The sequence below is a fragment of the Ostrinia nubilalis genome, chromosome 30 (genome assembly GCF_963855985.1).
Source record: "Ostrinia nubilalis chromosome 30, ilOstNubi1.1, whole genome shotgun sequence".
In the NCBI taxonomy this organism is placed as follows: domain Eukaryota; kingdom Metazoa; phylum Arthropoda; class Insecta; order Lepidoptera; family Crambidae; genus Ostrinia; species Ostrinia nubilalis.
In genome coordinates, this window is record NC_087117.1 from 5,042,309 (window position 1) to 5,058,151 (window position 15,843).

At 39.3% G+C, this 15,843-nt stretch overlaps 1 protein-coding gene across 1 annotated transcript; it reads left to right on the forward strand.

Annotated features, from left to right (window-relative positions):
* Nucleotides 1-6,883: 6,883 nt before the first annotated feature.
* LOC135085933 (zinc finger Y-chromosomal protein 1-like) lies at nt 6,884-15,814 on the forward strand. Its single transcript, XM_063980717.1, has 10 exons — nt 6,884-7,075; nt 7,247-7,358; nt 7,771-7,881; nt 8,250-8,448; nt 9,752-9,864; nt 10,460-10,587; nt 11,268-11,403; nt 12,150-12,283; nt 15,606-15,738; nt 15,795-15,814. Exons 1-10 carry the CDS (start codon nt 6,947-6,949, stop codon nt 15,812-15,814), a joined length of 1,215 nt encoding a protein of 404 aa, XP_063836787.1. The 5' UTR covers nt 6,884-6,946.
* The last annotated feature ends 29 nt before the right edge of the window (nt 15,815-15,843 follow it).

Consider the following 15,843-nt stretch of genomic DNA (forward strand, 5'->3'; position numbering starts at 1 on the left):
CACAAAAGTCGCGTCAAGGTTGTAAGACGATGGAAATCTTATTTTCCTTATGTTAAAATGGTACAGAATTATTTTAGTGTTTGAGGAAAAATCTTAAGAACGTGCAGAAATAAACATAATATTATCCTAACTCCAATGTCGACTGCGTTATAACCAACAAGCGGCCGCCCGCGACTTCGTACGCGTGGGTCCCGTTTTACCCCCTTAGGGGTGGAGTTTCGTAAAATCCTTTACATCCTAAACATCTACCTGCATGCCAAATTAATTTCAGCCCGATCCGTCCAGTGGTTTGGGCTGTGCGTTGATAGATCACTATGTCAGTCAGTCAGTTAGTCAGTCAGTCAGTTAGTCAGTCAGTCACCTTTAAGTTATATATTTAGATTTTAAATAAAAACTGAAAAGAAAAAACCTATTTTAGCATAGTGATCTCATAGCTGTCCTCATTATGTTAAAAATTATTTTAACATAATGAGATTAAAAATTATCAGAACAGACGGAGAAACGCAACTGCAACGAAAATGCAACATTGTGATGATTCTGATGAATGAAACTGAAAGTTTCAAACTGGTCGCGTCATGTGTGGTCTCTCAACGGACGCTATGGCAGAAACTTAGATGCAACTCAAAAGTAACTAGCAGTTGCAGTTTCGTCGCAGTTGCGTTTCACCGTCTGTTCTGGGCCAGTCACACAGTCAATCTGGATAACTTCAACCTTCAGTATAACATTGGCTCAAATATAATTGTGAATTTAGTATATTTTCGCTTGCTTGCTTTTGCGATGTCTGTGTATGAAGACAATAAATTAATACAACGCCAAGTCATTAAGATTGTAAGCATTTATCTTTATTACCAGTTTTCCACAAGCCTTGGTGATAATTTTCCTTGAGCACATGACTGTATACATTCAGAAACATCCTTATAAACTTGCAAATTATTACAAAACGAAGCTAAGATAATAGATAGGTATTTGATGCCCGTTTTCACCATCAATCCCAAATTTTTAAGTGAACCCTATGGGAACACATAACAGGAATTTTGTTTTCATAGGGGTCACTTAAAAATTAGGGATCGAAAACGGGCATGAATCTATTATTTTAGACCAATCAAAAGATTCATGGGACAATCTATGATTCGAGATTGAATCGACTTTGAGAGAACAGGACTAGCGCCCGTATTCACAAACGATGCTTGCTTAAGTGAAGCAGCAAATCGAACGCACAGCGTTGAATAGAGCTCTGTGATTTGTTCGTGTGTCACCCTGTGCGTCCACGCGCACTGTGAGACTGATTGTAAAGGGGCAATTTGCAAAAATTGATACGTAAGAAAATTAGATGACAAAAGTTCCCACATTCATCCGCCAGGGCGGCGCTGCCGTTTCTCGGTCGCAAGAGTCAACCTTGACCATTGTTCGCACATGCATGTGAGTGATAACCGGTGCGTTGACCCTAGCTGTTGGAGTATAAATAAATGATTATTTACCATTGTGTTTATGTGTTTTCTTAGTTCCCGACACGCCATGTTAGAAATTAAAAATATTAATGGTTGGGTTAAATTAATTAATTAATTCGATGGGTGCCGGGAATAAAGCCACAATCGACAAAACACAATTTTACAGGAGAAGAGATTTAGTGTCAATTTTGAATAATTCTAAACTACGAGGCGTATCAAAACGGTTTGTATATCAAACGATGCGTTATTTTTTCTGGAGTAACATTTAATGTGCATAAGGTTATAATGCTTAGAATATACTTTAAAAAAGGTAGAAATACATATTGCCGCTTCATACATTGAAAGTCGGTTCCGTAAGAGTCCATTGTGGTTTTATTCCGGTAAAAAGTGTGCAATTAATCAAACAGCAATAGTGTATTGCAGCCTCGGGCGCTGATCTGAAGGATACAGTAATAGCCGTTTGCTTGTAGAAGATTTAAATAAAAGTTTTAACATTGTATATGGCACGATTATTCCGGTCAACAAATTTTAAATGATGAATGGGAATAACGATTCAATATCCATAGTGATTTTGGTAAATCAGGCAGTTTCAAAGATAAAATTCTGAAAAAAAATCAAAAGGTGTATGGCTATTGCGGCTTTATTCCAGGCACCTATCGAATTAATGGGCAGGGCACATTTTAAAAGAGAGTTAAAACATGTAAAATGGGTACCTATACGAAAATGCAAATTCATGCCTTGGTAAGAAATAAAGAAGGTTTAAGTATACGTTATGTTAGCTTAACAAAAGATAATAATTATAGCTAAAACAAAGCGAAAATTACAGCTATAAACTCGGTCAGATGACGTTTGTTTAACTGACATTACAATTAACAGTATTATCCGTGGGTACACAACAATTAAAGTACTATTGTATTAATCATTTTGTAGCATTGTATTGTACAATGTTGCCGTTTTGTAGTAGATTTTACAGAGCACATTTTACGTAATAATAGATTTTATTTACATTGTGAAATTAATGAAAATCATTCGTACTAGTATACTGTACGTAAGACAGACCATCCAGACTAAATTATCATTGCAAAGTCGTACTAATTACAACTCTGTTAAGTTTAGCTTGTTGTGACGTCGTCTATGTATAAAACCCTACCATACAAGAAATACTAGGTAGGTGGTAGTAGGTAGAAATTCTAAGGTATTTCCATTTATTTTCCTATTTCATTCTCCTACATCTATACATACTTACATACTAATATTATAAATGCGAAAGTAACTCTGTCTGTCTGTCTGTCTGTCTCGCTTTCACGCCTAAACCACTAAACCGATTTTGATGAAATTCGGCAGGGAGATAGTTTAAGTCCCGAGAAAGGATATAGGATAGTTTTTATCCCGGTTTTTGAAACGGACGCGCGCGATAAAGTTTTTCTGTGAGATACAAAATTACAAGCGGGCGAAGCCGCGGGCGGAAAGCTAGTTTTGTTATAAGTAAAAGTTCTTAAACCTGCCAATAGATGGCGCTGTGCGGAATTAGCTCGCGCAAGTGAAGTATTCCTAGTGCCCTTTATAAAAGCAATCGTCTTATACATGAGGAAGTTAATCTGTGGAACAATATACCGTTGTTTGCGATAATGGATTATTAACGTGTACGTACACATTGTAATTTCATTATAACTCGTAATAACACCATGCAGGTCTTAGCTCAGCTGTTATCACCTTTAGTGATAAGAAACATAATCATCTGTATTTACACTAATTAACAGTTTATTATGACATAAGAAAGTTTTGTTTTGTCTTAATTGTGTACATAATGATGTTGAAGAAATAACTATGATTTTCGGAGATGTATCTATAACTACTATTAATGTATTTAAAAAAATATAGAGCGATTCACTCTCGCCTTGAAAAGGTCCGGATTATAAGTTGGGGAGTGAAGACAACGGGACTATTCCCACCTCTCGTTCCCACTGCTGCAACTCCTGTGTAGCCAGGATCTACAGCTTGAACGCCAATAAAAACCAACCAAATTATTAAAATTTCTTAGCGATTGGAGTCGCTTCTCAAACTAAACGCGGCCATAAAACTTGAAAATTTCGACGGGTTCATCCAGTGTCTATGTAGGTAGCTCATTTGGAAGAGCAGTCGCCCAGCAAGCGAAAGGTCGTGAGTTCGATTCCCGCCTTAGACAGCTCGATTTTTTCAAGTTGTATATTTAAAAAAATATATCGTTTATAGATGCCCTGCCTCCTGCTACCTAAATTCAATTTTCAGGGCTAGATTGAAGTGTGTTTTCAAAAAACTGTGACTTGCTTGGTATTGGTGTCAAGTAGGTACCTACCCAATTGTAATACGGTGAGGCAGGTCCAAATGAGCCTGACCTTGAACTCGTGCCTCGATCGATCAACGAGACGTCCCCACGGGAAGCCACCGGGGATCCATCATAGCGAATAATAGCAATGTCACGCCGGTCGCACGCTCGCGCGATAATTTATGCGATTGGGTTGGTAGTCTTTGCAAAGATGGCGCACAACGCTGCCTACTTACGTGACGTAAGTACTTTGAAGGAGGCGAAGGAACTAAACGATTTGACCTAAAACAATCTGACTTTTTAAGTCACATGCGCATATGTATAGCGGTAACACGGCCGCCAAGGATGTTAGGCTACCGATAGTTAGTTAGTTAGTTAGTTTTGCAGGGCAATCGAGTACCGCACTTAGCCTCATGATTGGGCCATTGTGCGCGATTTGTGGTTTATCTTCCTACTCCAACCACCCCAGATCCCCCCAGAAGGCGAGTAGCCCGTCTAGGCTGCTGCAGGCCTCCTGTAGCGACGACGGTGATCGAAGAAATTGAGCCCGTTGTTCTTCCACGCTACTGCACTCCATGAGCACATGCTGCGGTGTTTCCTCTGCCTCCATGCACCCCCTGCACAGTGGGCTGTCTGTAACACCTATGTTGTGTAGGTGTAGGTTACCGATTTGAAGATGATAATTGATAGTACTAACTCATGAGCTATGATACTAATTGCAACCACCCCCCGTGACTTGTCATGTCAGGGGCTAGGCCCCTCTCCCCCTCTCCGGTCCGCCCCGGGTGCCACCAAGCATCAGGGGGTGACACAAGTCGCGCAGATTAGTACTCACTGGCGCATCTGCATGGCAAATCTGCGGTCTATGTCATCATCATGAGGGGGGAGTGGGAGGTAACCCCAAAATCCTGGGGGGTACCAGGGGGTGCCTTAGGACTTATGACGGGGGGGAGAGGGGTGATCGCCCCGGGTGCCAACCCATGCTACGCCGCCACTGACCCTAGATACGCCATTGCTTGGCCAGTAGCTGCCGGAGTTTGGAGAATCTGTTTGGCGCGCGCCCGTCTAGTAATCCCTAATACCTACCTAGGTACTTAAAAGTCTGGTTATTTAGATGCTCTGCTAAGTGAAGAACCTAAGGTTTATTGCGATTAAAAAAAGAAGAAGTAATAGCCTGTTACCCATCAAACATTCTTAAAGCTAATGGTGTAAGTACCCTCAGAAGCGTGCCTTGATGAAGTTTACGTCCATTCTAAAATATGCTATGCTGTGTCATTTAATACAAATGTATTATTATTTATTCCTGATGATGGTCGGGCTTGTTCCAAGTCTGCCTGGCAAAATCTAATTTTAATTTAAAATGTAAAGACAAAGAGATCTGGAGAAACTATCTAATAAAAGTTACCATGTACCAACACATGATACAGTCAGAAGATAAAGAAAAGATTAAGTAGATATCACATTCATTGACTGATAACTGATAAATCAGTCTGTATAAAACACATTATATAAATAATAATTAACTTGTCCACAGAGTAACTAAGGCCCGGTTTTTTGATTCGTAGTTAAAATAACCAATTGTTAAATTTTGTTACTAATGGTTAAATATTAACAAAATGTTAACTAATAGTTAAAAAATGTACTAAAAGTCAAGGTAACCATTGTTCGAAAAACATTTTTTTCTGATAATTAACCACTTGTCATTTGACATCTGTCAAATTTGACTATTGGTTATTTTAACTACGAATCAAAAAACCGGGCCTTAGTAAAGGCACATAAAAACATGTTCCAAGCACCCAATCTAAGAACTGTGGTCTCTCTTTGGTATTTTTTATAGTACTTGGTGAATAAATCATGCACAAGTTGCATGTGCAATGCACACTATATGACAAAGTTAAACTCCTCAAAATTAATCAAAAACACATTGTTTGATTAATTTTGGAGCAGGTCCAATAACAGTTAAGTTTTCCCCCGGGACCTGACCTTCACTGGTTGGGTTATTGGCAGTCAAGCTGTAGATCCTGGCTACACAGGAGTTGGAGTGGTGTGAATAGACTTATAGATAGCAATTGTCTCACACTCAACAAGGAATGTGGTTTTAATTGTTCAGTATATAGCAATTAATTGAATTCAAAGAGTTACTCAATAATTAAATCATCAGTTTCTTTGAATTTAGAAACATTTTTTTAATCATATTGGCGGATTAATTTATCGTCAAATGAGATTGTGTATAAATTATCTAATTGTTAAACTACTTATTAAATAAACAGTAAACTTTATTATGTAAAAGTTAGTCAATTAGTCTTAATTAAATAGTAGGTATTTTGTTCGATCAAATAAAACCTAAATAACTCGTTAATGAAATTAAATTAAATACTTAATATGAAACTAATTAAATATGTAGCTACTAAGAAATTAAATTGATAATGATGATGAATTTTAAAGTTGTTAAAAATAGTGTATGGGTATTTAAATTAACATCTTACCTGCGAAAAAGAAGAAGAAGTGGGCCTTGATGGGCAGAAGCCCTCTGTCGATCTTGAATTTCATTGTTTTAGCACAAATTAATAAAGTTTTGCTACCAAGTTCTATACAATTTCAGGTCATCTAGAAATTAGAGTAAGCACTTTTGAACACGTATTATTTCGGGGTCACCGTCCGCTCACAAACATTACACACTCGTCTCGCCACTTTCCAATCGCGTTGTGTATAAAATTAAAACGCCCAAGGCAAGGCAAGTTTATCGCTTGCGAACTATTTATTTATTTACATTTCAAACGAGAACGACATGACAGAAAAGCAGCGTCAAGCTGTCAAAACAAAGTTTTTTTTTAATTGTAGTGTTGTATCAGTGTTTGTAGTCTATAATCGAATAATAAGCGTATTGTAGATGGCGCTCGCATAGTTGGTTCCCGTTCCTCCCGCTAATCGTTATCTTTAATTATTTTATAAAAGTTTTTATTTAATCACGAAGATAATTTAATCCAACGTCTTTTAAGAATTTTGGTACTGGTACTCAAATTCTATAGTTTTTCGTTAGCGTTAAATAAAAAATATTAAAGAATAATATACTCGATTATAACAGCACTATCGCCGTAGTAGATCGATCTTCATTTGTCAATGGCGGGAGAAAAAATGCAAAAGTTTCGGAAAATGTCCTCTTTTCTTTGAAAAGAATAAATAAAAATAAAAAATGGACGAGGAGGACTTTGTAGGTTGCATCAGTTGCATGAGCACCAACGATTTATGCGACCTGTTTGCTGCGTACGCGGAGAACGAGGAAACTTACGCGAAAATGTTTGAAACCTGCTTTGATATCAAGGTTCTTGTCATCAGATTTTATCAAAAAGAAAATAATAAACGCAAAGTAGTTAGCGTCAATTTAACTTCGAAACTATTTAGTAATTTAGCGAAGTTAGCAATTCATTATTTCCTAAACTCAAACCAACATCAATCAAGTTTTGGCATAATATTACTGAAGCATTTATTTCAGGTTACCAACGATATAAAATACATTTGCGCCGTATGCGTCGAGAATTTGGAGAAAGCAGCCGCATTCAAGGAACAAACTACCAAAAATATGGCAGTTTTCCAAAGTATCAAAGGTATTGTTCAAATAAATACGTTTTTTTAAATATGATCACAGCTTTCTGCCGTGATTCTTTTTACTTTTTATTAAAAATTTAAAGAGAAAAACATTAACTTAAAAGTATACTCAGATGTCTTTATAATAATACCTGGATGCGTACAAAATAAAAATGCTGAAGCCTGGTCCGTGAGCACGTAGAATTTTGTCCAATGACCCCAAGCTACCCATCCTTATCGCTCGCGCGTAATCATGTTGCTGTCACCCTCGCACACTCATTGCAGGCGCCCGTCGCACAGTCGCGACAGCAATATAATTACGCACGAGCGATAAGGATGGGTAGCTTGGGGTCATTGGACAAAATTCTACGTGCTCACGGACCAGGCTTTACACGAAACTGCAATTTTTAAACCTAAATTGTTTTACATTAGACGAGGAATACTTGGATGAGACGATACTCGAAGAAGCAGACGGCTCCAATCCTGACGACAAAGGTGCGGGCAAGTCTAAAACGGACAATGACGATGATGATGACATGTATGGTAAGTTTAAATACAAAAAAAAAAATTGCACCATATTGTTGACGATATTGATTAAAGTCCGGTCGCCGAGCAGATAGAATTTCGTCCAATGACCCCAAGCTACCCATCCTTATCGCTCGCGCGTAATTATATTGCTGTCGCGCTCGCACACTCACTGGCGCCCGTCGCACGGTCGCGACAGCAATTTAATTACACGCGAGCGATAAGGATGGGTAGCTTGGGGTCAATGGACGAAATTCTATCTGCTCGGCGACCGGACTTTAGACATATTTTAAAATACGTTTGCGAAGAAACGAAATCTTGAAGACGAAACGAATCTTGTGTACGAAATAATTTAATATTCTGAGATACTAACTACCCATTCACAGATGACATAGACGATGAACATGCGATCCAATCGCTAGACGATACAATCTGCATATACTGCGAGTTGCAACTACCCACAGCAGAAATGGTGGGGGAGCACATAAGAAGCGTGCACGAAATCGAACCCAGGACCGGTATGAAGCTAAGAGAGTGCACGCTGTGTGGTGTACTGATGACACGTCCGGCTGACCACGCTGACAGGTGAGAAACTCTCTCTCTCCTCGCTTTCTCTGTTCTCTCCTCGCGGTCACTCTCTTCTCTCTTAGCTCTCTCGCTTTTCTTTCTCCGCTCTCTCTATTTTCTTCTCTCCTAGACCTCTTCTCTCCTATCCTCTCTCTCTCTCTTTATTTAATTCTCGCTATTTATTTTCTTCTCGCTCTCTCTTCTATAATTGCTCGCTTGCTCGCTCTTTTTGACAACGCACTCCTCTCTCTATTTTCCCCTGGCTCTCTTTTTTATCCTCACCCTCTCACCTCTAATTTTTTGAGCCTCGCGCCCTCTCAATTCTCTCCTGGCTCTCTTTTATCTCCTCCCGGTCTTCTCTTCACTCTCTCCTCTCTCTCTCTCTCCTCTTCTCGTGGTCCTTTCTTCGCTCTCTCCTCTAAACTGTAAAATTGTAATAATTGTTTTGGACCAAATTTTTTTTTCTTTCTTTCTTTCTTTTTCTTTCTTTCTTTTACTTTCTTTAATCGCTCTCTCTCCCTTTCTCAAATCTCTCTTCGCTAATCTTGGACCATGCTGACAGGTAAGGTGCTCTCTTTTTCTCGCTCCATTATGTCTACTCATTCTGGTTTCTCTCTTTGTTCTATCTCTCTTCTCTCCTTGTGCGCTCTCTTCTCTCCTCACTGTCCTCTCCTAGCTCTCTCCTCTCTTTGCTCTCTCTCTCTCAAATCTTTCTTGGACCATGCTGACAGGTAAGAAATTATCTCTCTCAAATCTCTCTTCATTATTTCTTGGACCGTTGCCATCATCATGCCGATAGGTGAGGAACTCTCTTCTTCTCGCTGTCATTCCCCCTTATTACAAAAAAGTTAAACCCGGGACGATCACTGGCTTAAAATTACATTTCCATACTAAGTGTCAATTTAAACCAGAGCCAGAGTAAATACAAATGAGTAGGTCATCTTCATAGAAACGCACCGAGCGCGGTTTGTATGTGAGCGCGGCAATACGTATGCGGCGCAACACCCCGCTAATCAACGCAAAATTTTGTCAGTGTGTGCGTGCGCGCTGCATACGTATTGGCGCGCTCCCATACAAACCGCGATCGGGCGTTTCTATGAAGATGACCTACTCATTTGTATTTACTCTGCCAGTGCTCAAACAGAGTCCAACTTTTTGTAATAAGACCCATTATGTCTATCTCATTCTTGTTTCTCTCTTGGATCTCGCTTTAATCTCTCCTCGCTCTCTCTATTCTGTCCTCGCTATCTCTTCTATCCTCGTCGTGCTCCTGCATTGGAGACTAAATGACCTGATGATTATGAATACCTAATACTTCCAGGTGTCACGGAATCAAGTCTGAAATCGAGGGTAGGAAGTACCCGTGCCACTTTTGCGATAACATCTATAATAGCAAGAAGGCTTGCTTCACGCATCTACGGATGAAGCATGGACGTAAGTATCGATTTAAACGTAACGTTATGTAAAGGACGAAGCACACTTATCAATCCGGGAACGGATCGTAACCGTCAACTCGAGGCGGTCAGTATTTTTTGTATGAAACTTTGTACTGCAATGCAACGCATATTGCACCTTAAACGTAAACGACTCGCGCGGCGAAAGGTGATACGATTTACCCTTTACGGGTTGATAAAAGTGAGCTATGAATGTTTAATCAACTCCCTGAACAACCTTACCTTAAAGCCTGTGGCACACAATCGACGTGAACGTGACGCGATATGAACGTGACATTTCCATGCAGAGGCAAACATGTAGTTTGTTTTAAATATGCTGTAATTTTTACATGTTAATAAAATCTAACCAGTCAATTTAGACTCTAAATTTTAGAGAGATAATAATTGCCTCATAAAAATGTTCTTATTTATTGCTTACTGTTACAATCACGCCGCGATCACGTTGCAGTCGTTTCGCAGTTGTGTCACAGTTGCGTCGCAATTGCGTCACCGTCGCATCACAATCGCGTCACAACCACATCACAGTCGCATAGCAGTCGCGTCGCTTGTGTGTCACTATCCCATCCCATCCACAGTGAAACTGTGCAACGACCAAACCCCCAAGCTGACGACGCGCGAACGCAAGAAGTGCCACCTCTGCAACAGAGACTTCAGCCAGAAGCAGATTCTGAACAAGCATTTGTGGAAGGCGCATGGATTTGAGGTTTGTTATTGTATCCTATCCTACTAATCATCATCATCATCATCATTTCAGCCACAGGACGTCCACTGCTGAACATAGGCCTCCCCCAATGACTTCCACATCCCACGGTTGGTAGCGGCCTGCATCCAGCGCCTTCCTGCTACCTTTATCAGGTCGTCGGTCCACCTTGTGGGTGGACGTCCCACGCTGCGTTTTCCGGTACGTGGCCTCCATTCCAGAACCTTGCTGCCCCATCGGCCGTCAGTTCTGCGTACTAAGTATGTGCCCTGCCCACTGCAACTTCAGCTTGCTGATCCGTCGGGCTATGTCAGCGACTTTAGTCCTACTATCCTACTAATGCTATCCTAAAAAAATATAGGGTGTCTTTTTAAGTAAGTATGGATCAAATAAAAAGCATCATAAAATAAGCAACAATTTTTCTCAAGGGAAGGAATTTTTATCACTATAGCTAAGTGATGAAAAATTCCTGGACGTAATTTTTTTTTAATTTCGATATCGTTTCTGTAGGAAAGTTGTTGCATTTGAGTAGTAGAATCAATCCTTTTTTGTTTGATCCATACTTAAAAAGACACCCTGTATGACACCTTTCTACTAGTGTGTCATTATTTTTTTTCTAGACTCAGGTTAGCGTTACGTCCAGCTGTATTAGCTATATTTTCACACGGTCGTCTGTCCATCAGGTAGAGAAGCGCAAGGCGTTCATCTGTCCGCTATGCGATGAGCGGGTGAGCTACGGCTCTCACTTCAGCGCGCATTTGTTACACGCGCATCGAGTGTTCGAGCAAGTGGAAGAGTTGGAATTCTACTCTATGGACGGTGAGTTTTGGACATATTTTTAAGGTTACGGGTAAAAAAACCTACTAAGGCTGAGTAGCACCACTTAGCTTTAAAAGTAATTATAACAATAACCGGTGTGTTTTATACGGAGTTTGACAGATTTCTGACGTTTGTTAAAGTCAAAGTAAGATGGTGCAACCCAGCCTAAGACTCCACCGTCCTTCTGCCTGTCATCAGGCTGTATAGTCTCATGAACTGTCTAAAGAACAACAAACGTGATTTTGCCGATTTGCTCGCAAAACATAATTTTAGAAAGATACTAGACATATAGAAATAACGGAACCCTTAGTACACGAGTCCGACATGTCAAGATATTTGTCAAAAGTTTGGAAGTTATATTCTTCGCAAATACGACTTCCATACACATTTAGCACGTATATTTTTTTAACAGTTTTTAAAGATAGCGCACTTATGCCCATTTTCACCATCAATTCCTATCCCTAATTTTTAAGTGACTGACCCCATTGAAAACGAAATCCCTGTTATGTGTTACTATAGGGGTCGCTTAAAAATTAGGGATTGATGGTGAAAACGGGCATTAATGGACTAAAATTCCATCGATCAGAACGCTTAGAGAACTTTTCAAACAGTTATTATAGATACCAAGATAAATGACGTCGTACATTAGTCGTAAGTAGTGCATCTTCAAAAACTTTTTTCTAAAGCTACATGTTAAGAACTAGGTCATCATCACTCCCCCAACCAGCTAATTCTATCTTTTTCAGATTTCATGCTATTCAAGAGCGCTATTCAAGAAGAGACCAAGTACCGCTTCAGAAAGACAACGGCCAGCAAGCAAACTATAGAGGGAGTCCGTTCCCATTACATGTGCAGCCAGTCCGGCGTCTATGTGTACCAGGTGATCATCATCATCATCATCATCATTATCATTCATCATCATCGTAGACCACGGCAGCAAGCAAACTAGAAGGAGTCCGCTCGCTGTGCAGCCAGTCCAAAATCTATGTATACTAAGGCCCAGAACAGACGGTGAAACGCAACTGCAACGAAACTGCAACTGCTAGTTACTTTTGAGTTGCATCTAAGTTTCTGCCATAGCGTCCGTTGAGAGACCACACATGACGCAACCAGTTTGAAACTTTCAGTTTCAGTTTCATTCATCAGAAACATCAGAAAGTTGCAGTTTTGTTGCAGTTGCGTTTCACCGTCTGTTCTGGGCCTAAGTGATCATCATTATCATCATCACCACACTAAACCTACATTCATCACACTAGCACTAGGAAAAACTACGGCCAGCAAGCAAACTATAGAGGGAGTTTGCTCCCATTACATTTGCAGCCAGCCAGGAGTCTATCCCAAGTAACATTTTACTCCATTTAAGAGTTCAATAGTCGTTCACATGTACTCCACAAGCTGTGTATGTCAGCTGTATACGAGCTGTATAGCTAGCTATAATGCTTTTATATAACCAGTTTGGGCACAAATTAGACAGCTTTAAGTTCACTATGGCTGTACATTAGCAGTATAATAGCATTATAATAGCAGTTTAAGTAGTAACATCGTACTTAAGGCTGACTTACGGCACTATATGGGACGCAGTGTGAACCATACAACGTACGTGAGGACAATAAAGAGTAACAAGTGGCTAAATGCACAGCTTTCAAAGTTATAAAGTCCGACAAAAGTACTCCAATGCTACCTAAAGTTCACGTGTGTCTTAAATTATTTCCACATTTTAATATTAGTTTGGTATTTGTACGTGAGTGCCAAGAGGGAAACAACTCGGGCGGATAATCATTTATGCAAATAATAACACGGGTTTTAAATACTTAATAATGTTAATGCCATTGGGAATGCAACTTTATCATGAAATGTATACATATTTACAGCTAAAATATTTACGCGCCTCTGTAAAAACGCGATATTCATTTTAAAATATTTAAAACTGGCTGAGAGGAAATCTACAATTTTCAGTTTTTGATATTGGATTGGCATTATAATTATATTACGGTAATTAATTATAACATGAAACCAAAACTCAATCGCTCTATCTGCGAATTTTGTGATAAATCTGCATTAATTTTGGAGATTTATTTGGTAAATATTTTAGGTTATGTAGAACAAAATGGTGGAAATGAAATACGGCTATGTGAACTGTTATAACTCCAATTTAATGCGGTGAGCGTATATTAGGTTCACATGTGTTCTGTTAGAATGCTGTTATCTATATGAAGTTCCACATTTGTACCACTACAGCGCTAATGTCTATAAATTTATTCTAATGTGAACTTATGTACAGCTTTAAGATGTACCTAGTTCAGGTCAATTGTGTATCTTTAATTCTTTCAAATACTGAAATTTTAGAGATCCGCAATAAAAATTATTAATGTCCGTAAATCGCCTAGCCCAGGTACTAATAGTCAAGTATGAATACCTAAAGCATCAGACGGTAGTGTTCCCGGTTTAAATTCGTTTATTATGCTTGACAATTTATTCAAAGCGGAATGAGGAATACGATTTTCAATAGCCCATGTTCTTTTTTTTTTTTGCGAAAGGTTAAATAATTGTCCAAATCAAAATGGTATTCACTATCACAAGAACTGCAATCATCACACTCTGATATCTGGTATATTTTGAAGGGAAATTTCAGGTTCAGGCATAATATTTTCCTCTGCATCATGTACAGAACCACCATGAACAACTAAAAACAGGCTTGGGGAAATGTGTAATAGAATATCACATTCACATTCGTGTTCAGCTTAAAGCAAATAAGAGTAGTACTTGTGGACAAATAAACTGCTATTGATGTTAATGGACAACACATATAGTCCTTTTAACAGCCTACATAGTGTACATGCGAACCATTGAAACACTTTTGTACAGATAGTAAAAAAAGGTTATTTTAATTATCACAAACAAGTCCTACTACAGCTACTAGCTGTATAACAGTCTAAAACAAGTAAACATAACAGCCTTTGGCTTTATAAATGACCACGTGTGTTCTATTAAAATGCTAGCTCTATAACATCGTACAAGTAGGCCGTTAAACAGCGGTTGCCGTATCTCTACCCTCCTATAATGCTCTTAGTCAGATGGCTGACTAAAGGACAGTTGTTAGAGTATTATAACACCAACAATCGTATAAAAGTATAACTCTACACTAGTCTACACTCCTATAAGTCCCTTAGACAGGTATAGGTGTAATTAATTGCAATAATACAGCTTATACATCACGAGTGAACTGTACTAATGCTTTAAGTACACATTGGAACTAAATGTGAACTCTTAAATGGAGTAAAATGTTACTTGGGATGTGTACCGATGATCATCATCATCATCATCGTCCATACTAGAACGAGTACCTCCTAAAGACCAGGGCTAATAACAGACTAAGCTAAGGGGCATCCGCTATTATAAGAATATCAGGTGGTCATCTTCACTTCATCATCATCATCATCACCAGACCACGACCACGCAGACGGTAGGCGTAGGGCACTTCATGTGCAATCAGTTCGGCATCGATGTGTACAAGGTGATCATCATCATCATCATCACCACACTAGAACTAGTACCGCTTCAGAAAGACAACAGCCAGCAAGCAGACAATAGAAGGCATCCGTTCCCATTACATCCAAACAAAACTAGCACTATAGGTGTACCAGAATCTCATGGCAAATGGGGAAAATAAATTTTGTTGAGTGCAATACTGGGGAAATTGGATTAAAGTACCCACTCTTATTTATAACTAGCTGACCCGGCGAACTTTGTTCCGCCTTAATGGCAATAAATAAGCAGACTTTTTTTTTAATTTCGAATGGGATAAAAAGTATCCTATGTCCTTCTCCTGGCTCTAAACTACCTCCCTGACAATTTTCAGCTAAATCGGTTCAGCCGTTCTTGAGTTATAAGTGGTGTAACTAACACGACTTTCTTTTATATATATAGATTTAGTTAGTGAGTACATAGACATTAACGATTTACCACTACTATTTTTTTAAACTAATACGACATACCCACACAGAAGAGGAGAGAGTGAGAGAATGAAGAAGAGAGAGAAGGGATAAAGCGAGATATAAAAAAATATATTTAAGAGAGAAAAAAGAGAGGCAGAGAGAGAGATTTTAAGAGAGAAAAGATTGAGTATTGAGTACTTTCCCTCCAAGTGGCATTACAAAACTCCACCCTATATAAAAATAACACTTCACCCCGTCTCTCTATAGGGTAAAGGGAAGCGTCCGGCGCCGGAACGGCAGATCTACAAGACGGGCAAGGCGTGTCCCGCGCACATGATCGTCACCGAGACCATGGACCGCGTGCTGGTCACCTTCTACAAGACGCACGTGGGCCACGGGCGTGAGTATAGTTCGTTAGGAATTAGGATACGTACTTATGTATATTTTCGTATAAAGTCCGGTCGCCGAGCAGATAGAATTTCGTCCAATGACCCCAAGCTACCCA

Excerpts from the sequence above, each read along its gene's own strand:
- LOC135085933 (XM_063980717.1), top strand. The coding sequence starts at position 6,947 with ATGGACGAGGAGGACTTTGTAGGTTGCATCAGTTGCATGAGCACCAAC. Across the intron at positions 7,882-8,249 it reads CGATGATGATGACATGTATG|ATGACATAGACGATGAACAT; the intron begins GTAAGTTTAAAT and ends ACCCATTCACAG. Across the intron at positions 8,449-9,751 it reads CCGGCTGACCACGCTGACAG|GTGTCACGGAATCAAGTCTG; the intron begins GTGAGAAACTCT and ends TAATACTTCCAG.